General features: G+C 43.4%; 1 protein-coding gene across 3 annotated transcripts in view; it reads left to right on the top strand.

Annotated features, from left to right (window-relative positions):
• The window catches only part of LOC137524779 (alpha-aspartyl dipeptidase), a 65,038-nt gene extending 42,030 nt beyond the window's left edge, over window positions 1-23,008 (top strand). For all 3 annotated transcript variants that reach the window (XM_068245029.1, XM_068245030.1, XM_068245031.1), the window contains exons 4-9: window positions 171-245; window positions 5,121-5,200; window positions 6,965-7,138; window positions 14,496-14,555; window positions 18,514-18,596; window positions 22,690-23,008. In XM_068245029.1, coding sequence (XP_068101130.1) covers window positions 171-245; window positions 5,121-5,200; window positions 6,965-7,138; window positions 14,496-14,555; window positions 18,514-18,596; window positions 22,690-22,747 — 530 coding nt within the window. In that variant the 3' untranslated portion in view covers window positions 22,748-23,008. The remainder of the gene's footprint in view (window positions 1-170; window positions 246-5,120; window positions 5,201-6,964; window positions 7,139-14,495; window positions 14,556-18,513; window positions 18,597-22,689) is intronic.
• Window positions 23,009-23,465: the final 457 nt, after the last annotated feature.

The following is a 23,465-nucleotide window of genomic DNA, read 5'->3' as shown; positions in this document are numbered from 1 at the left end:
TTTCATTTGGAACAAATGCCATTCTTGCTGATTTCGAAATGTATTTGGACCATACCATATCTTTGATCTGCAGTAGTTATTTTGCCACAATCACCAAGTAGCTGTTAAATAATGTGGAAGCCTTATGCAAACGTTTGTATGAATTGCTGAAGAATCTTTATTTATTTCAGGATATTCTGTAGACAGTATACATGAGGCTGCAGATCCAGTAGAGGCTGTACAGAAATCGGAAGCTATATTTATTGGTAAGTTTATTTATGCTTGGTCAGTGGTGCAAACAATGCATTTCCACTTAGGTCTTGTTCACACTAAATGCGTTGCCGTGCACATTTGGGGAAACTGCGTATGGTGTGCGACACGCAAATGCATCAGAAGTGCAAAGACTGCACTCTCTGACGTTCAGACTACATGCGCTGTGCAGCACTGCGATATCACACCGTGGCATGCATTTTTGAGGAAACACATGGCTGAAGAATGGGATCAGCAGCTCAATCCACGGCAGCACAGGTGGAGTACAATCGCATGCGTTGCATTCCGATCATACAGCCATCTGCATTTGCAAGTGTGAATTATACATTTGCTGGGAAATAAAGATTTGCATATTGAAAGTTTATTAAAGGCTCCAGGGAATCCCAGAAGTTATGCAGTTATACAAATGCAAAGTTATCTGAATAATATAGGAAGCAACAGAAAGGGTTTAGGGGTAACGCTCAATAAATATGAAAAATTGATACTACTCTGCCAAAGACCCAATAAAGTCCTTTCATGCTTTTACAACTTATTGGAAGCACGTAAAAGGGAAAGAGGTGCCCTGGTGTAATAAAAACATCTAAAATCAGCTTAAAATTGAAAAGTGATATGAGGTAGCTTACCTCAATGACGAAACCTCTGTAGTTAATACAAGGGATTTTTATTAGCACAGGCAACGCGTTTCGCGGGTCTCGGCCCGCTTCATCAGGCCAGTAAAAGTGCCTACAATAGCAACAAGAACTCCTCAATATACTTGTACATGTATATCAAACATAATAGTAAAAAATGTTCTACCAAGATCATAAACATTGCATCATATCATATTGATCAAATTTTTAGATGCGTTTTTGTACATACATAATGTTTTTTTATAAATTATTATGTAAAAAGTGGGGCCCAGGGGGGTTCGCCAGGCGGGATGTTCGGCCCATCACTAATTGCGATTAGTATCTTTAGTGCTAACAATTATCATCAGTATTATTCTTTCTTACATAATAATAATTTATAAAAAAACATTATGTATGTACAAAAACGCATCTAAAAATTTGATCAATATGATATGACGCAATGTTTATGATCTTGGTAGAACATTTTTTACTATTATGTTTGATATACATGTACAAGTATATTGAGGAGTTCTTGTTGCTATTGTAAGCATTTTTACTGGCCTGATGAAGCGGGCCGAGACCCGCGAAACACGTTGCCTGTGCTAATAAAAATCCCTTGTATTAACTACAGAGGTTTCGTCATTGAGGTAAGCTACCTCATATCACTTTTCGATTTTAAGTTGATTTTAGATGCTTTTATTACACCAGGGCGCCTCTTTCCCTTTTACGTGCTAAGTATACCCCCGAACATATCCTCTCCGAGGGGAGGTGGAGACCACCAGTTGAGTCCCCACAGGGGACTCTGTCCCCCTTTTTCCACTAAGAGAGCGACCATCCTTCCGGTTCTGGCTAGGACCACCCCGAGTGGAGTCGGGTTTATTGTCTCCACCTGCTTCCTGTGGTTGGTTGCCCCCAGCAACCTCCCTTTGTGACTAGTGCTTCTAATTTATTTTCTTTTATTGTGGTCATTGACATATTGCACTACTGGGCTCCCGTTTTTTGTCTCCTGTGACTTTTTCTACAGGGTGTTCATCCACCCCTACTACAATTAACTTATTGGAAGAATTTGGTAAGGGTAGAAAGCTAAAAAGCTCAGAAAAATGGGAAGTGGAACTTTGCTCATCGATTGACAACACTCTTTGGGCCAGAGCCTTTAAAAACATCTCGCAAATACCTATCAATCAACTCCAGCTAATTTAATACAAGCTACTGAATAGATGGTACCTCTCCCCTGACCAAGTGGCTAGAATAAAGGGATGCCAGTCTAACAAATGTTGGAGATGGGGGGCAGATGACGATACTCTAACTCATATATTCTGGGCATGCCCCGAAATAAGGGGATGGAGTTAGGGGATGAAGATGGTAGCTCCTCTTTAAAAGAAATAGGGGTTTTGGTGGCCAAAAGACTGATTGTGCAGAGTTGTAGAGAAGTTGGTACTCCAACCTTGGAGGACTGGATTGCTGGGTCATCCTATACCCTTGAGGATTGCACTGGATTTATGGGAGATGGGTCATTATCTAATAAACTAAATGTAATTAGATCATCTTGGGACAATATACAAAGCACGACTATGTGATTCAGGGAGAGATTTATAGGGGAGAATGAAAATAAGAACTAATGGAATGTTTGGAGTATAACGAATGGAAAGAGTGAGTATGTATATTCAGTAGTGTGTGTTTTTAAGTCAAATATGTATGTGAAGTATGAAGAGGCGGAGTATAGATGATTCTAGCTCAAATTTTGCATCCTATGGAGCGTATTTGAAGGAGTTAGGAAATAACCTAAGGCTTGTGTAATCACTAGGCTTGGGAATATTACATAGGCGGAATGGCTTATAATGTAGGTGATCATTTACCTGTTTTGTTTTTTTGCCTTACTACCACTTCCTCGTTTAAAGTTGATGGAAGAGGTGAACGAAGAGGAGGAGAAAAAAAGAAAAATAAAGATTTCATTGATTAAAGCGGATCCAAACCAAACATTTTTTTTAATTCAAAATATTTAGTTGCACCACTCTGACACATACAAAGATAAATAAACACTCCTTCAAGCCTATGAGCATTTCAATGCATGCTTTTCACCCTTCTCTTTTCATAACTAGGGTTATACAGGTGGCAGCCATTAACAATTAGCAAGTTATTAGGGAATAAAAGGGAGGAGCACTGACAGGTGAAAATTGCTCTGGTCCGTTAGGGTAAAAACCACTTGGGGGTGAACAGTTTAAAGAAGGCAAACTTCTGTTTTGCATAGCATTTACTAAGGAGGGTTTTTGATTTCTTTCAGCACCTTACACACTCCTAGGATTTCTGGTCTACATGAGCTTGCTGGGCAATCTTCAACTCTGGGTGCTTCAAGTCCTACCCTGTAGAGCCATATTAATCCATGCCATGCACTGATGAGGATCAACCAATCCGAAATAGTCTGTATGCATGTTGAGATTAGCGTGGCTCTATAATATTAACAAGCTGACATATCATTGCATTCCAGCAATTCTGGAGGTGTGTTTGGCTTTCAGGGACAACAAGTAGATGATTTTCATATTCAGCAGTGATGCACTGTGGGACACCTCAAAGCTCACTCCAACCTGAATAATTGTAAATGCCTTCTGTTTTAAGAAGACAAACTTCTGTTTTGTATAGCATTTTAGTATGGGGGCTTTTTTTAATCTCTTTCATCCACTTACACACTCCTATGAGTTGTTGTACGCCATGAGCCTGCTGGGCAATCTGTAACTCTTAAAGTGGACCTGAACTCTTGCCCAGGACAGAAGGAAAACATAGAGAAATGCACACTGTATGTATTTTAGAGAGTTTAGCCTGTTTAATTCCCCTCATTTTTGTCTAATCACAAGTTGTAATTTGATCTCTTCCTGTGTCACATGACTGCCATGGCAGAGATGGCAGATAAGCTCATTTGAAAGCACTGGATGTTAACAATATGTCTGCTTCCATGAACCAGGAAGTAGATACACTGCAGATTTATTTTAGGATTTGTATCAGCTGTAACAAAGAAATGTTTTTGTTTAAAGGTTGTTATGCTGTTTTGTATCTTATAGAGCAGAGAGGAGGTTTTGTGTTCAGGTCTGCTTTAACAATAGTGACAGCTAGAAGTCTACTCCTGTACTCAAGCAAGTAGTTCTGGAATACAAAGACATTCTAGCTAAAAAAAAGTAAAATATTAAGATATAATGTGTTGCATTTCTAAATATTAGCAATGAGAAATATTTATTAATCTGCATGTAACATACAATGCCTGAAGATTTGCTTTCATCTGTCTTCAGGTGGCCATACACGTTTAGATTGCACCCAATGTACCTATCTGATCTGAGTCTGATCACAGAGAGATCGAACTCCCCCTCCCCATACATTGCACACAGATTTGCAATAGATTTCACCATTAAATTATTGAAAATAAATCGAACTGCAGCATTGCACTTGTCATTACAGTGCATCGCTATTGGCCATCGATCTACCGCCACTTCCTTGCCGCATCCGGTCAATTAAAATTTACCGTCTGGTCCGTATCTTGAATGATTCTTGCCACCAGTCGATCAAAATTATGATTAATGTGGCTCGTTGCATCATAGATAACTTACAGATTTAATGAGTGATTGAATCTGCTGGTAAAAATTCATGCGTGTGCTAAAGCGTCTCTTCCGACTCCCATGGTCTACTTTGAATGTTTGGGAAAAGGCAAGACAAAAATACAAAGAACCTGATGTATACTCCCCCTTTACCCCCTTGTGGTGCAACCCTAACCTGCACCATTTTCAGCCCATTCCAGACCCTATTCTTTGGGCTACATATGGGATTAAATGGTTACAACACATAATCATTAATGGACAACTGACTACTTATGATGCACTTAAAGCAGACTTTTCCCTCCCTATTAAACTGTTTTTTAGGTTCCTCCAAGTGCGCCACGCTGCCCACTCTCAATTCCCGAGACAAATTACCTTGAAATCTGATCCTCTTGAATCCCTTCTTCTTCAAAAACATCTCGACTCTCGGCAATTTATGCGATACTGCAAGACAGTTCTAACGCTACAATAGAACGACTCTATCGCGCCTGGGGGGTTGATGTGCCTTGATTAGAGGTACTGGAATGGAGAGACCTACTTGAGGCCTCGGGAGAATACTTAATCTCGATGTGTGTATGGCCAGCTTTAGAATGCTTACAGTTTACTCAGCATATTAGGCCTTGATAAGCTTAGAGTGTAGGTTGAAAAGTACTTCTTGTTTTCAATTGGTTGTCCTTAATTGCAGGTGGTGGCAACACTTTCCGACTTCTGAAAGGTTTATATGATAATGGGCTGGTACCTGCCATCAGGAAAAGAGTGATTGAGGTAGTATATCATTCTCTTACATATACTAGGATTGTTTATATAATACGGTTAACTTTGGCTGAAAAGGTGGCCATATATTAATAGATGGCCACCCGATGTGCCCAAAACAATAGAGAGATCTGTTGTTGCCACACAGTGCCCGGAGATATTCAGTAGATTTTAGAAGCACTACTTCTGCAGCTAGTTACACACACAGCGTGTAGTGTACGTTTGCCATAGTTAAACAGAAGTGGCTGCATATTCGTATGGAAAGACTATTTTTAATCACATTAAAATGCTGCTTTTGTAGAACTGATGAAGTATAATTGCAACATAATTATCTTAAACCAATCCATATATCCCGGGTGTGCAATAATATTACTGTACTGAAAAAGTCTGAGACTTTCTAAGCTACCATATTTTTCCGAATATAAAACGCTCCGGCATATAAGACGCACCTAGGTTTAGGGGGCAAAAATCAGAGAAAAAAAAAACAAACTAATCCTAGGTGCGTCTATGGTGCAGGGGCATCTTATGGACCTTTTCTCCCTAAACTGTCACTATCTAAGCTACAATGCCCATCTACACCACACTACACTTCACTAACTAACCCCCGCTTCTGTAACCACCTACTACACTAACCAACCCCTTCTGCCCCCACTACACTATACACTTCACTAACTAACCCCTGCTGCTGTAACTACCTAGTACACTACACTAACCAACCCCTTCTGCCACTACCAAATACACTACACTGGCTAAACCCTGATAAAATATCTCACCTGATCCTGTCGCCACGATCTTCTCCTCCCCCATCTGGCTTTCTTCATCAGAGGGCGTCCGTCATTCAGGATGCAGGTCTTCAGGGTCCCAGCTGCTGCGCTCCTCTTCAGCTGCAGTCTCCTTCTCTCTTCATCCCAGGACGTCTTGTCAGTCATTGTGAAGGTCTTCAGAGCCCCAGCTGCCCGCGCTCCTCTTCACTGCAGTCTTCGTATAGACTGCAGCCTTGCGGTGTACATGTGAAGACCTTCACAATGACTGACAAGACGTCCTGGGATGAAGAGAGCCAGACGAGGAGGAAAGGATCGTGGCGACAGGATCCGGTAAGTATATTCCGGGGCCACATTTACCGCATCTTTGGAATATAAGACACACCCACTTTTCCCCCTCATTTTTGGGGAAGAAAACCGCTCCTGTTGTCCATATGATTTGTAATTTGCCCAACCGGTCTAACAGGACAGGAAGGGAAATTATTACAGGGAGGAGTAACGGGACCTTTTCCTTTGTGCCCGCATTCCTGCTGCCTTTGCTCACTCTTACTTCACCTCCAGGTACCCAATAAATGCTTCCATCTCCTCAGCCCTGCATAAAACTGTGTTGCATGTGGCATAGTAGCTAGCAAACTTGCCTTGTGCTAGTGCTCCAAGCTTGATACCAGGACAGAACACTATTTGCATGGCGTTTGTATGCCCCCACCCTTTGTGTTTATCTTTATCCTCTTACATCTCTAAAACATGCCAGTAAGTTTAAATTGGCTCTAGAGTAGACCCTGGTAGGGATGTGTTAGGGATGCTAGATTGGGCGACCCTCTGAGTGTCACTGTACTTTATAGAATACTGTGGAAAATGTCGGTGCATAATAATTCTGGACTAGATTGTGACTTGTGTGTCCAAGTAATCATAAAGTTGATTTTATGGGATTGTCATCTTATTTGCTATTTGACAACAATGTGTTTATAGGTAGTATACAAATTTGGTAATCATACATTCTTGTATATTATTACAGGATGGGATCCCATATATAGGGTCCAGTGCAGGTACCAATGTGGCCACTGTTAGTATCAACACAACCAATGATATGCCAATTGTGTACCCGCCCTCTCTGCTGGCACTCGGATTAGTACCTTTCAACATCAACCCCCACTACTTGGATCCAGATACAAACAGCAAACACATGGGGGTAAGTGTATGCACTTCTAACTAAACTGTATTTTCTGGAGCTTTTCTTCATCTGTCTACCTGAAATAGATTTGATTACGGTAAGCTAATTAAATTGTTTTCAATTAATTTTTTTTAAGTTCACATAAGTGTTTTCAAGTACAGTATATAAGACTATCATTAAAGTTTAAAGAGACACTGAAGTGAGAATAAATCTCGCTTCAGAGCTTATATTCAGCAGGGGCATGTGTGCCCCTGCTAAAACGCCGCTATCCCGCGGCTAAACAGGGGTCCCTTACCTCCCAAATCCCCCCCTGCAAAATCCACGACCAACTTGGTCGTAGATTTTGCTGCTGTTAAGGCAGAGCTAACGGACGCAGCCCTGCCTCTCAGCGCGTCTATCGGCGGCGCATCACCGCCTCTCCCCCACCCCTCTCAGCGAAAGAAGACTGAGAGGGGCGGAGGAGAGGCGGAGATACGCGTTGATAGACGCGCATGGAGGCAGGGCTGCGGCCATTAGCCCTGCCTCACCAGGACGAAATCCCCGGGACTCCACGAGGGGATTTGGGAGGTAAGGGACCCCCGTTTAGCCGCGTGATAGCGACGTTTTAGCAGGGGCACACATGCCCCTGCTGAATATAAGCTCTGAAGCGAGTTTCATTCTCGCTTCAGAGTCTCTTTAACTACAACCGAAACGTTAGTTTTAGTTAGATTTGGGTCAGATGTCAAGGTTATTTTGCGGTCTGTGCTACTTTGTGAAGATTTCCTCTCCCTTCTTGCCTGGTTTCAGGGATCATGTCACTTGGTCAGGAACTGGAGAGAAGCTTCTCATAAGGGATACAGGCAACAATAAAAACTTCACCCCAGGAGGGGGAAGCCACTGGATCCTAACGAGGCTCCCCGTCTTCCACAGTAGCCCTAATGCAGCGCTGGGACCCCCGGAAAGCTGCAGACAGCAATATTTACCTTTTGGATCCAGCACAGGCTCAGCACCACTTCCCAATCCCCCCCCCCCCCCCCCAAGTAAGATGGTTATAAATAGTTATGATAGGGTCTCAACTTTTTTTTAAATATGTATGAGGGAATATTACTGTTGTTTTTGCAAATGGGGGCTTGACGCAAAAAATACACCTTTATTTCCAAATAAAATATTGTCACCATACTTTGTACTAGGGACATCATTTAAACATTGTAATAACCAGGACACATTGGCAAATAAATGCGTTTTAGTATTTATATAGCACCGGCATCTTCCGCAGCTCTGTACAAAGTATATTGTCTTGTCACTTAACTGTCCTTCAGAGGAACTCACAATCTAATCCCTACCATAGTCATATGTATTGTGTAGTGTATGTAACGTAGTCTAGGGACAATTTAGGGGTACACCAATTTTATGTTTTTGGGATGTGGGAGAAAATTGTAGTGCCTGGAGGAAACCCACACAGACACGGGGAGAACATACAACCTTTTAATCCTTTGCTGGGATTCAAACCAGGGACCCAGGGCTGCAAGGAGAGAGCGCTAACCACTACGCCACCACGCTGCCCAGATATCTGCCCACTGTGCTGCCTAGATATCGGATAGAGTAGCTTCCTTTTAAGAAAACAATGCTTATACATTACAGTAATGTTAGTGGAGGGCGTTTGGTTCCTCTTTACTGCTTTAGTAGACAGGATAATTATACATACAAAGTATAGAAACCAGGTTATACACTTAGGACAAAACTCACAAGGTATTACAAATACAACGTGGTACACAGGTTTAAGCAAATGGGTATACAAGTAATAAATTGCGCACAGAGCTAAAAGTCAAAGGACAGTCTCACAGTAAGAGTCTATGGTTCAAATCTCCTATGAGAGGAAAAAAGATGCGATCCTAAAGTTCCACTGTTCCTCTTCTTTTAGCCAACATATGTATGGAAAGAGAAAAAAAGAATGCCATAGTGTAAATCCGGGTTCTTTAGGCAACCGTCACTTCTAATGAGCACTCCACCACCAAACACAAAACAAGTGCAAGTGCCTGGGCACTCCCCCAATGTGGCTGCACACACACCGGCATGTTCTGAGATACAGTAGTTTGCAAAACTATTCGGCCCCCTTGAAGTTTTCCACATCTTGTCATCTTACTGCCACAAACATGAATCAATTCTATTGGAATTCCACGTGAAAGACCAATACAAAGTGGTGTACACGTGAGAAGTGGAACGAAAATCATACATCATTCCAAACATTTTTAAAATAAAAATAACTGCAAAGTGGGGTGTGCGTAATTATTCAGCCCCCTGAGTCAATACTTTGTAGAACCACCTTTTTTGCTGCAATTACAGCTGCCAGTCTTTTAGGGTATGTCTCTACCAGCTTTTCACATCTAGAGACTGAAAGGGAACCTTAACTGAGGGGGATATGTATGTTTCCTTTTAAACAATACCAGTTGCTTGGCAGTCCTGCTGATCTCTTTGGTTGCTATAGTGGCTAAATCAGACACCTGAAACAAGCATGCAGCTAATCCAGTCTGACTTCAGTCAGAGCACCTGATCTGCATGCTTGTTGAAGGGCTGTGGCTAAAAGTATTAGAGACACAGGATCAGCAGGAGAGTCAGACAACTGGTATTATTTTAAAAGAAAAAATCCATAACGTTCTCAGTTTAGGTTCCCTTGAAATCCTTGCCCATTCTTCTTTGCAAAATGGCTCCAGCTCAGTCAGATTAGATGGACAGCGTTTGTGAACAGCAGTTTTCAGATCTTGCCACAGATTCTCGATTGGATTTAGATCTGGGCTTTGACTGGGCCATTCTAACACATGGATATGCTTGGTTTTAAACCATTCCATTGTTGCCCTGGCTTTATGTTTAGGGTCGTTGTCCTGCTGGAAGGTGAACCTCCGTCCCAGTCTCAAGTCTTTTGCAGACTCCAAGAGGTTTTCTTCCAAGATTGCCCTGTATTTGGCTCCATCCATCTTCCCATCAACTCTGACCAGCTTCCCTGTCCCTGCTGAAGAGAAGCACACCCTAAACACGATGCTGCCACCACCATATTTGACAGTGGGGATGGTATGTTCAGAGTGATGTGCAGTGTTAGTTTTCCGCCACACAAAGTGTTTTGCATTTTGGCAAAAAAGTTCCATTTTGGTCTCATCTGACCAGAGCACCTTCCACATGTTTGCTGTGTCCCCCACATGGCTTGTGGCCAACTGCAAACGGGACTTCATATGCTTTTCTGTTAACAATGGCTTTCTTCTTGCCACTCTTCCATAAAGGCCAACTTTGTGCAGTGCACGACTAATAGCTGTCCTATGGACAGATTCCCCCACCTGAGCTGTAGCTCTCTGCAGCTCGTCCAGAGTAACCAGAGACTGCATTTTTGATCAGCGCTCTCCTTGTTCGGCCTGTGAGTTTAGGTGGACGGCTTTGTCTTGGTAGGTTTACATTAGGCCTGAAAGATAAACCGAATTTAAACCGAAATCACAATCAACAAGATCACAATTTCAGAATCGTCAAAGCAGCGATTATCGCGATCGCATCATTTCCACATGGGGGACGTTTGAAGCGGCTTCTAGCGTTAGACATACCTTCCGCACGAGTTCAACACTGTCCGTCCTCCATCGCCGTCTGCCGGCTCTTTTGCTTGCCAAAACTCTGTCATGTGACATACAGGAAGTATTCTGTGCATTAGACCCTGCAGGAGGCGAAGTGGATAGACGGGCATCGCTGGACTCGTTCTGTAAGCAATGTCCAGTACTGATGCAGCTTGGGGGACAGAGGAGGCACAGAAAGACACAGAGTGGGCTCAGAGACAGAGCGGGCACAAAGAGAGACACAGAGGGGACAGAGAGAAACAGAGCAGGCAGAGACACAAACGGATCAAGAAAGAGACCCACAGGAGGCATAAAGAGGCAAAGGGGGGACAAAGAGAGACAGGGGGACAGAGGGGGAACAAATAGGCACAGAGGGGGAACAAAGCTTGATTTGAAGGATATCGTGAATCAAATGGAAATCGCAATTTCGGACAGAAATCACTCGATTAAATTTTTTCCTAAAATCATTCAGGCCTAGTTTACAGTTGTGTCATACTCCTTTCATTTCTGAATGATCGCTTGAACAGTGCTCCGTGGGATGTTCAAGGCTTTGGAAATCTTTTTGTTGCTAAAGTCTGTTTTAAATTTATCAATAACTTTATCCCTGACTTGTCTGGTGTGTTCTTTGGACTTCATGGTGTTGTTGCTCCCAATATTCTCTTAGACAACCTCTGAGGCCAGCACAGAGCAGCTGTATTTGTACTGACATTAGATTGCACACAGGTGCACTCTAGTCATTAGCACACATCAGGCAATGTCTATGGGCAACTGACTGCACTCAGACCAAAGTGGGCTGAATAATTACGCACACTTCACTTTGCAGTTATTTATTTGTAAAGAATGTTTGGAATCCTGTATAATTTATGTTCCACTTCTCACGTGTACAGCACTTTGTATTAGTCTTTCATGTGGAATTCCAATAAAATTGATTCACGTTTGTGGCAGTAATATAACAAAATGTGGAAAACTTCAAGGGGGCCGAATGCTTTTGCAAACCACTGTATCTGGAGTCAAGAATGATTGTAGGAGGTAAGGTATCCACAGCTCCAAGGTTCCACTCAAAAGGTCACGCTAATCACTAAAACTAAGAGGCTCTCAGCACAATAAAACAGTCATTGATTTGAAAAGATATTAAACGTTGCACTCACAAGCGCTGATGGGATACAGACAAAAGAAATACAGAGAGCCCAATATAGTGTAGTATGTAAAACAAGGAGTTGGAAATGAAAGGTATATAATGTATATACTCACAAACGTGGGTTACCGCCTAGGTAACCACTGTATAGGCAGGTGAGGAGATTAGACCTGTCCTCACTCAGGATTACAAGTCGCTCTCTGTAGATAAGGAAAAAATGGGAATCAACCCCTCCACCAGGGGTGGATATTGATAATGTAAGAGTGAACAGAGGCACCAGCAGGATAAAAGGTTCTAAAAGACTTAACCATTTACCGCCATCCTAACGTATTAAAACGTCATGCTTACCGCTATTAACAGCAACATGACGTTTTAATACGTCGCGCATTCCCGCCGCTGCTGCCGCCGTGTGTCCGCCGCTACCGCCGCCATTACCGTCGGGATCCCGTGCTGGGCGATTGGGGAAGAGGACTGAACAGTCCTCTACCCAATCGCAGTGCCTGGAGTGAATGGACGTGACCGCGAACAGCGGCTACGTCCATTCACATAAACAGGAAATGTAACAGTTTAATAAAGTGTGTGTAAAAAAAAAAAAAAAAAGTCAACACGTCCTATGAGTGTTCACTAGCGCCATCTTATGGCCAAAAAGTATATTACATCTACAAAATACATACATTTTCAAGTATATACACATCATTAATAAAATTACACTTCCAACCCTCCCCCCCAAAAAAAACACTTGTAAAAAAAAAAATCAGCAAAAAAAAAAAAAAAAAATAGTTGCCTTAGGGACTCAGCTTTTTTTATTCTATATTTTATGGGGGAAAATTAATTTTAATTTATTACATAGGGGCTTGTAATTATGGCCAGAACAAACAGAAAAATAACCACTTATATTTCAAAATAATATACTGTCGCCATACATTGTGGTAGGGACATAATCTAAACGGTTTAATTATCGGGACCACTGGGCAAATAAAACGTGTTTGTTTTATCCACAGGAGAATGTTTAATTTTAAAACTATAAAGGCTGAACACTGAGAAATAATGATTTTTTTTATTTTTTTTCTGTTTTTCTCATTAAAATGCATTTAGAATAAAAAAATTCTTAGCAAAATGTACTATCCACAGAAAGCCTAATTGGTGGCGAAAAAAACGAGGTATAGATCATTTTCTTGTGATAAGTAGTAATAAAGTTATTAGGGAATAAAAGGGAGGAGCGCTGACAACTGAAAATTGCTCTGGTCCGTTAGGATAAAAACCCTTGGGGGTGAACTGGTTAAAATCCCTCAGGAGGTGGTGGTGGACTCGCCTCCCCAAAGCAGACAAGATACCGGCAGTTTTATGACAACAGGTTTATTAATATACTCCAAAACAAACAGTGCAATGTGTTTCACGGGTATGTTCCTGCTTCCTTAGGCAATAGACAGATAGGAGTACACAGTATAGTCTCAAGGTCACGAATAGCGCCTCACTCGTTGCACTTACAAGCGCTGATGGGATACAAGTTACAGAATGGATGCTTTAGCTGGTTCTGATTCTACAATAAAAACTATCTTTAGATAGTTTTACTGTATCATTTGTGGATTTTCTCATGAAAGCTCCCTGTATCTACAAACCATTGTGTAAAATACCTTCATCTCTTTTTGCTGCCTTCTCCAAATCCTTTTCTTTCCATAGTCTCGTTCTAGCAAGTGGCTTGAATTGTGCCTCATCAGTTAAAGCTGCTCGTTAGAGCGAGAATTGCAGGGGAGATGGATGTCTGCAGTCATCGCGGGCACATTGCGAAGGTAAGCTGCCACCTGCCGCTACTCACTGCAACACCTGGGGGGGCCAAGATACAAGGGTGAAGGAGCACAGAGGTTTGCAATCATCGCGGGAGCATGGCGAAGGTACAAAACCTTGGCTATAAGAATTGAACTGACACCCTTATTCAGGGGAGCCTATTTAAGCAACAAAATTGATAGTGCTACAAACAAAAGCCAAAAAAGTCTTCTTCACAGTTCTCTATTTATTGCAAAAATATAAAAAAAACAGCAACCACATATAACCCCTTATCCCTCCCCTAAAATAACACGGCCGTGTTATGACGTCAGCTGACTACACACACTCATATGCACGCAATCACCTAATGGCGCCTCATGTGAAGAAGACTTTTTTGGCTTTTTTTGTAGTGCTATTCACACTACACCTGGGGGGGGGGAACACACGAAGGCAGGGAATCCCGGACGTGGCGGCGGGTCATCAGTTCGTGTAGGCCAGTGATCTGCAAACTTGGCTCTCCAGCTGTTAAGGAACTGCATTTTGCCTTTATGAATCATGACTGTGGGTGTCAGACTCCTGCAATGCATTGTGGGACTTGTAGTTCCTTAACAGCTGGAGAGCAAAGTTTGCAGATCACTGGTAGGTGTTCGTAAGTCAGAGATTCCCTGCCATTTTTTGGAAAGAAAAAGTGCGTCTTATGCAGTGGAAAATATGTACTTTTTGGTACTTTTTCAGTTGCAGAGTGCTAAAAAGGTATTTTAAACAGAAGATTATTATCGCCTGGAAAAAAAAACATAGGAGAAAAAGTGAATTGGATGGAACCTGATGTGTGCTATAATTATGTCTTGCTTTAATGCTTTATTGTCTGGGTGTGTAAACTCACTCATGTATCTCTTTCTCTGTTCAGGAGACTCGAGCGCAGCGGATATCTCAGTATCATGAAGAACTGAACACCCCTCCAGTACTCGTATGTAATATTACTTTGGTTTTCTGGTTAAACTGAATAGCAAGACACCAGTACTACAACGGAGGGTTCCACAAATTGCAACTACACGTAGGTTCAGTGTAACCACTTGTACAGCCAGGCTAATGACTGGTATACTTTCTTCTTCTATAGGTGGCAAACTGTAGCTTCATGGCATCCACCTCGAACAGTCTTTAACTGTTAATGCAGAAAATAAGGACCACCTTCTAGGCCAGACATATGCACTTTAGTACAGCCCCACTAAATAAAATTTACAGTTGTAAGCCTTGATACATTCACACCATGTTCCCTCCCTTGGGAACAGGAGCATGGTAGATATAATTAGGAAACACCAGCCATAGTCCTAAATAAGGTTGATCAATGAGATTCAAATAATTTCTCCTTGCATTCAAATTTCATGTAAATTATATGCAGCTTGAAATTGGACCAATTAGAATAACTTCCTAGTATTTTCTTTATTGTTTTAATCAGGGCTGTGGAGTCGGTCCAAAAATCCACCGACTCCGACTCCTCAGTTTAGGATTCATCCGACTCCACGACTCCGACTCCTCTAATTTGCATATTACAATTTTGTTGATTAAAAGTATGTAACATGAAATTTGTCTCTTAACTGCCAACGCTTAGGAATTTTACAAGACAACTGAAGTGAGAAGGATATGTAGACTACTATATTTATTCCCTTTAGACTAAAACTAGTCCTTGGTAAGAGTACTTGTAAAAGGTACAAACCGGAACAAAGAACATCTATCAGGCCCTAGGCAATGTAAGTGTGGGTACATGTAAGAATGATGTGCAGGTACTCTGCAGGGGAATGAGGAGATTGTAAACAGACAACACCTCTGTGTTCAATGTGCACAGCATTCTCAGTGGATTCCCTGCAGCTCTGTGGGGAGTGCATATGTAGAGTATAGTACTACTATGTAACAAAGTAAACCTGAGACAGATGAAATTAAAGTTTTATACATACCTGGGACTTCCACCAGCCGCCTTCAGGATAATCAGTCCCTCGTTGTCCTCCTCCACCACCTGGATCTTCTGCTATGAGTCCAGGTACTTGAGCCAGTCAGGCGTAGTGCGCATGCACACACTCCGCCGCCAGGAGCATACTACACCTGTGCAGCACTATTGCGCAGGTGCAGAATGTTCCTGGCTGTGGGAGCGGCATGCGGCCGGACAGCGCTGACTGGCTGAATTACCAGGACTCATAGCAGAAGATCCGGGTGGTGGAGGACAGCGATGACTGATTACCTTGAGGGGGGTGGAGGAAGCCCCAGGTATATATATATAAAACTTTACTTTTCATCCGTCTCAGTTACCCTTTAATTTGTAGTCACCAAACCAAATTTGAATAACATATCACATTATTTGATTTCATCAGCAAAGGGAGTGCATACATTTGCATAAATCAGCATCAATGCAGAATTATTTCCATCTCGTTGACCATCTCTATTAGTGACACAGCTACACATCAGGCTTTATTCTTACAGCATAGATGTTATTTAGTATATATATATAAGAGATTCCTGTGTACACATCATATACACAGTCACAATCAAATATGTATATCTGACCTTAAAAATACGGGGACTGCTTTATTGAAGCAGCACAAGTAACTAATTTTGATTGGTTTATTTCATTTTTGTGGACTAAGCACAGCTATTACTGTATATATACATTATTTTTAACGACTATTATCTGAGAAATAGAACATTTTATCATATTTTCTATTTTAATTACAGTTACAAATTCATTAGGAGTCGGAGTCGGTGCATTTTTTCCCGACTCCGACTCCAGGCACCCAAAATTGCCCGACTCCACAGCCCTGGTTTTAATTTAAGCTGCATAACATTTACATGCAGTTTTAATGAAAGGAAAAATTATGTGCATCTCATTGATCATCCGTGATCCTAAACCCTACTATGGTTCTGCTTCAGTAATTCACTAGACAGGTTTTCTGGTTAGCATTTTTTTTTCGTCTGTAGGAACATATCGGACATTTCCCCTGCACTCTCCCAATTGCTCCTTTGGGATCCCCAAGTGTCTTTTACTACAGATTATACTAGCAGTTGTATAGCTAAGCACACACTTGAGATAAAAGTCTTCGGAAAATGAAAGATCACAGACCAATTTTACCACCTTCCATGTAGTATGAGAGCCATACCTACAGTCTATTCTATTAAGCTGAGTACACCCATCACATAAAAATCTTTGTAAACTGAGGAATTTATCGGTCACATAGGTTTGTCAGGGAGGTTTGAAAGTCTGATTGTAACGATCGGTGAAGCACAGAGAGGATCTGATTACCAGTGATCTGCAGAATCACTGGGAATACAGATGTATACCAGATTATACGTGATCTGCAGTATCACTGATAATCCGATATACTAACTAACCTCTGTTCACCTGAGTAGAGTGTAGTGTTAGGTGTAACAGTAACACTTAGAGGACTAGGCCTCAGTGCAGCAAGGAGTACTGCACAGATTCCTTCCGCAGACCTGAGCTCTCCAAGACGGGAGGAGTCAGACTGACAGTAGGAAGGACAGACTGGAAGTAACCTTCAGGAGGAAGGATTACTAACAGAGCGAGGAACCGCCTCTAACAGTAAGGTTGGTTCCCGAGATCGGACAAGCCAGGTCATACACACACAGACAGATAAAGTACAAGATCAGGAGGCAAAAGCGGAGTCAAAGTACAGGCAGGGTTCAGCAACGGGGTATCAGATATATCGGGGTACAAAATCAGGAGGCAGAAGCAGAGTCAAGGAACGAGCCGGGGTTCGGCAACAGAGTATCAGAAATATCAAGTAACAAGATCAGAGTTCAGAAGGGTAGTCAAGGCAGGCAAAAGTCATAACAGATAATCACAATCAAACTAGTACTTTATCTATCAACAGAATCTAGCTAAGTGTAGGATTACAGCTCCAGCTGGTTCCGGCACACTTGCGGATCTGACTACGGATCTGGGTGCTCCCACATATGTGATTGCACGCCAGACCAAGAGCAAGTGAACAACCAGCAGTATATATACTCTAGGACCTTTCCAGGACCTCCCTAATTGCTGGTCCAATGGGAGCAGTGGAATTTGTCAGCTGACCCAGCTGGTCAGCCGACTCCCTTTTAACTGCTATTTAAACTCTGCCTCTGTGCTCGCGCGCGTGTAAGTCTGAATCTTGGTGGACTATCAGTCCCAGCCACACCAGTACTGTCATGCAATGTATCTAGTGCGGGGGCCGCCTCTGATGCGGATTCCGGCGTTACCATTGCGGATTCCGCCGTTACCATTGCGGATTCCGCCGCACTGCCTATGCGGCATGCAGAGTTTTTCCGCGTTGTGACGCCATGCTGGACGCGGAAACAGCCGCCTCACCTCGAGAGACAGCGGCCTTTCCGCGTTTCCTTACACTGATCTTTCTAAAGATGCCGTACACATGTAAAAGATCAGTTCCTGCAAAATGCATCCATAGTCTATGATCTGGAGATCTCATACACACTTTAACAGATGTTCATCTGCAGATCAGATCCACCAGGATGGATCTGAAAAACTGGTAGCAAGAATATTTCACCTCGAGGAGTACCGCTGTCTTGCTTAGATGTATCTCCATACATACCTTTAAACGTCTGTACGGAGCTCTAAAAAAATAAAATCTGGCCATGTGAGCAGCTGACAGGCGGTGAATACACAACCTACAGCCTGTCGTGGAAAAGAGGCCTACCAGCTCAGAAGGCCTCAGTATGGTCCGCTATCATCTAAGCAAGAGTTGAAAACTTTTTTGGGCTAAAATCAATGTAACAAACCCAAACCAAGTTTCTTCGGCCAGTTATGTTCTACAACCTTGGAGCAAATAAGCCTGTGTTATATAAAACACTCATATGGATATAGGTTTTCTTTTAAGTAAAAACTCATAGTTTTCTTTCTGACAAGCATAACTTGCATTTTCCAGGGTCTTCGGGAGGGCTGTATGCTTCTGGTGGAAGGGAATAAAGCAACACTTCTTGGTGTAACCAACGCCCGACTGTTTGTGAGGTAAAAATTTATTTCATCTTATTAATAGCGTGCATGGCACAAGCAGTTTAAAGAGTACATAAAACCAGCTAAGGACCGCGGTGTTAAACCCTCCAAGTGACCAGGCCATTTTGTTTTTACTATATAGGCCACTGCAGCTTTAAGGCCTCGCTGCAGGGCCGCACAACTCGGTACACAAGTGATTCTCCCCCCCCCCTTTTCTGCCCACCAACAGAGCTTTCTGTTGGTGGGGTCTGATCCCTGCCAGCTTTTTTTTTAATTTTTTTTTGAGGGTGGGGGGGGGGGGGGGGGTTGCTATTATTCTATTTTTTATTTTTATTAAATTCCGCCCTCCCTACCCCCGCTAGCCAATGACAGCGATCGGCTGTCATAGGCATCAGCCTATGGCAGCGGATCGCCTTTGTGCCTCTGGAGAGGACCGCTGAGTGACACGGCTGTCCCCAGTACAGCGATGCCTTAGATCGCAGCGCTGTACAGTCCTATTAGACTCGCCGTCTAACAGTCTCCGAGCGGCGTTCGCCGCTTGGGAGACTGATGGCGGAGCAGAGCTCCGTCATTCTAGCGGGGATGCTCGCGCATCGGTGCGTGCAATCTTCTGCAATCCCCTCTCCTAGCACTTCACGCCGATCAGCATGGAGTGGCCCTGGGGCTGCCGCCACATTCACATCAATCGGCGTGGAGCGGTCAGCAAGAAGTTAAAGTGTAAATGACAGGCTCTGTCTAAATGATAGAGGAATGGGGGAGGAGGGGGTCACAGGGCTGAATACTTACCTGTCTGGGTGTCATCCCTACAGGCAGGTGATTGCTTTGCCTCCTCTCCAAGATGGACCCTGGCAATTTTTTTTTTTTAACCACTTGAGGACCCACCCTTTACCCCCCCTTAAGGACCAGCGCTAGTTTGATTGATCTGTGCTGGGTGGGCTCTGCAGCCCCCAGCACAGATCAGGGTGCAGGCAGGGAGATCAGATTGCCCCCCTTTTTTCCCCCCTATGGGGATGATGTGCTGGGGGGGTCTGATCTCTGCTGCCTGCGAGTGGCTGGCGGGGGGGGCACCTCAAAGCCCCCCTCCGCGGCGAAATGCTCCCCCTCCCTCTCCTACCTGGCCCCCTTTGGTAAGCCGGGCTGCACAGGACGCTATCCGTCCTGTGCAGCCAGTGACAGGCTGTCTCCTGTCACATGGCGGCGATCCCCGGCCGCTGATTGGCCGGGGATCGCCGATCTGCCTTACGGCGCTGCTGCGCAGCAGCGCCGTACAAATGTAAACAAAGCGGATTATTTCCGCTTGTGTTTACATCTAGCCTGCGAGCCGCCATCGGCGGCCCGCAGGCTATTCACGGAGCCCCCCGCCGTGATTTGACAGGAAGCAGCCGCTCGTACGAGCGGCTGCTTCCTGATTAATTAGGCTGCAGCTGGCGACGCAGTACTGCGTCGCTGGTCCTGCAGCTGCCACTTTGCCGACGCATGTTATGAGTGTGCGGTCGGCAAGTGGTTAAACTGGCCACCGAGGCTCTGGCCATGCTCTACTATATGGCCGCAGCCTGATTGGTTCCGTCCGAGCTGGGAGCAGGCCACTGTCGTGCATGCGGAGGTTTCAAACGACCTTTGGCAGTATTCAGAAACATCGCCACTGCTGTACTGCCAATGAGGGGGCTGAGCATCCCCTGTTTACAAAGACGTTGGGTCAGGTATGCATTTATCCTCGTGACCCTCCCAATCCAACCTAATTGAGACAGAGCCTCCTATCCTTTCCACATTGCACACAAGTTACCAGCTGATTGCAGCAGGTGGGTCTGAAATCAAGATTTTTGAAGGCAGAAGAAAAGAAGTTAAAAAGAAATTTACAGATGAAAATGTTGGAAGAAGGTAGAAGTGTACAGAACAAGATAACATAACAGGATACGAGTATAAAGAAGAAAAAAACCTACAGAAAAGTAATATTAAAAGAACTTTTGTCAAAATCTACACGTAAAGTTGTATCCCAGTCGTAGTCCTTGAAGTGTACCAGAGGCGATATGTGACATGATGAGATAAACGTGTATACACAGTACAAAACATTAATAACTAGGCAGTTTAACTTGTTTTATTTTCCTGCCTTAAAAAATTTCAAGGCATGGAAGTGACGGCTCCTGTCTTGTCAGTACCTTGTTGGGAATATACTGTAGTAATCATCACTGATAAGCAAATTACAGCCTTAAAGCCATACAACTTCTGAGGGCAGGGAGATATAAAATACATGAACTATTGACCTTTATCTAACTTTGGGGCACTTAATAGGCTGCCACTGATTAGAGACTGTAAAACATTCAACCTACTTTGTATATGTTTAAATACGTAGTCTTTTTTTTTTTTTTAGGAGTAGGAGGATAAATATAATTGTTTCTCTTCAGTTTATTTTCCCCTTGGGTTCACTTGAAGTATCTTTTTTTTTTTTCTTTCTTCAAATCTTTTAGACTGCTATGACCATCTGCTCTGCTGCACTACTAAAAGAGAGCCTTAACAAAAAGCATTTTTGAATGTTCTGCCAGAGCTACCCATCGGTTCATTAATTGGACCAATAAGAATCCTTCATAAGGAGGTGTATTATTGGTCGGTTCTGTAGACCAGCAGTCCCCAACCTTCTTTGACCGAAGGATCGCTTCAGCATCAGGCAACCAGGACCGTGTGGGGGCGTGCGTGACAGGTGGTGAAAGAGAGGGTGGTTACTGCCTAGGCTTCCCTATCTACTGGCACAGTCATCTCCAGCCTTCCCTCCTCCCCACACTCACTTTACCCTTCCCTCCTTCCCACACTCACTTCACCCCTTCCCTCCTTCCCACACTCACTTCACCCTTCTTGCACTAGCTTCCAGCACCAGCTACTCTCCTCCATGCAGATGGAACTCTGTGGCTGGCAAGAGACTAGTGTGTCCTAGCCATCCTCACTGCTGCCACCCAGTGTCCATACAGACAGAAAGTATGCCACATAGAAATCACAGATGCCAGGTGGCAGCCAGGGCCGGGCCGAGGCATAGGCTGGAGAGGCTCCAGCCTCAGGGCGCAGTGTAGGAGGGGGCGCAGAATTCATTCAGCTGTCATTCCTAATTGTGTTTGAAGCAGAAAGAAATAAGAAAAGGGGATACATGGCAGTGACTGCAAGCCAGATAACTAGATATTTAGGTGTTGGGGAGGTTGTGGGCCCTGTGGCGCCTCTTAGTCTAATAGCAATCAGTGTGTGACGGCTGGGGTGGCAGGGATGGAGGGGCGCACTTTGGTGTATCAGCCTTGGGTGCTGGAGGACCTTGTCCCGCCTCTGGTGGCAGCAGTAACAATGTCTGCAGACTGTTCTGCTTCTCTATGGTATCCTGCTGAGTTCAGTGACGGGCTCACAGCTTCCGTGCACTGTGAAGTCAGACGTGCAAGGCCCTTCTCAGCACAGCCTGCGGACTGACACTTGGCGACAGCTGTGTAGACCAACAGGAAGCCCCAGCGAATGATTAAAAAATGCTTTCCTGAGGTTCCCCCAGTGTTCTTTTATGGTTTCAAGACACCTGCGGTGCGATGCGGCTATGTAGCCACATCGCACCGCTCCTAGTGGAAACGGGCCCTTAGTCTTGAGGTAGAAAGAAGCCCCAGGAGACTTCTGCACCGACTTGATAAGATTTCCACATGGTTGGCCAGTATAATGGTGAATCTGTGCTCTAGTGAATTATATCTCTGCCTGACCAAGCACAGAGGGTTCAGTCTTGTAACGGTTACCCATTAACTATTCCACAAAGTTTGCTTGACATGCACAAATCTACTGAAGTGTGACACCAGCAAAGCTCCAGGAGTAAAAAAGCGATGCAATACATACAAAAGTACTCTTTCTTTCTTTATTTGTTCATTCATGAGTGTTTACCACACCAAGCTGTATACTGTTGCTATGGTTTACAAAAATGCTTCCTAAGAAAATTCTAGCAGCTGCAGAGTGAATATATGTAATGTCATTCAGTTGCAAAATGACTTGTATATTAGTGACACATTTAAGATAGATAGATAGATAGATAGATAGATATGCGTGTCCCTTACCATTCCTATTGTGTACCTGACAACATCCTCTTTGTATCTTTATACAGAGGCAAAGGCCCGACAGAACATGAACCTGGTCATGACTTCAGTTTTCTATTGGATTAGTAATGAGAAGGGGATTCATCTGTTCAAAAGTTAAAGCAATGCACCTGATGTATGTATGGAATTCTGTCTGTTATTCAGGAAACATTTCCAATTAGTAATCCTAAAGTAGTCTAACCCTAAAACTACCGTCTCAGCACTACTGGAGATAAAAGGCACACGTATTGGCTATTTGCTCCATGTAGCATAAAACTTAAAATTGTGTTGCTGCTACAATGTATGGTGGTGATACTGGATTTTAAAATAAAGGTATATTTTTCTGCATTTATGTACTCATTATATCCCTTGTACTGCAATGATAAAACATTTATAAAGGTAAACAGGTAATAAAAGGTTTATAGAGAGTGTATTGATTTATTGTGGGTTGTGTTCTCAGAAATGGGCCGGGTTATAGGAGGTTGCTAAACAGTATTTTCATTGCAGTAGCGCCACGTTTTATTCCTGTTGTATCTTGACCAGACCCCTCTATCCTCTGCCGCTTAAAGCTTGTCCTTGCCCATGTTTGTTGCTTCCATGCAGTTTTTTCTGCAAGGTGGGGGGGGGGGCAAAGATACTGGAGTGGGTTGCAATTTCCTTCTCCAGGGATTCACGGTTTGTCTGAAATCTCTGCTATGTCAGTCTTTGGTGCCTCTGCACAGCTTAGCTTTACAGATATACACAAGCCTTTCTGCCCCAACAAGCCAGCGATCCATGAAGGGGATTTTATCTCCTATGCATCCTG

This window comes from Hyperolius riggenbachi, chromosome 7 (assembly GCF_040937935.1).
Source record: "Hyperolius riggenbachi isolate aHypRig1 chromosome 7, aHypRig1.pri, whole genome shotgun sequence".
Taxonomy (NCBI): Eukaryota; Metazoa; Chordata; class Amphibia; order Anura; family Hyperoliidae; genus Hyperolius; species Hyperolius riggenbachi.
Note: the sequence above shows the minus strand (reverse complement) of the source record. Positions and strands in the feature narration are given on the sequence as shown.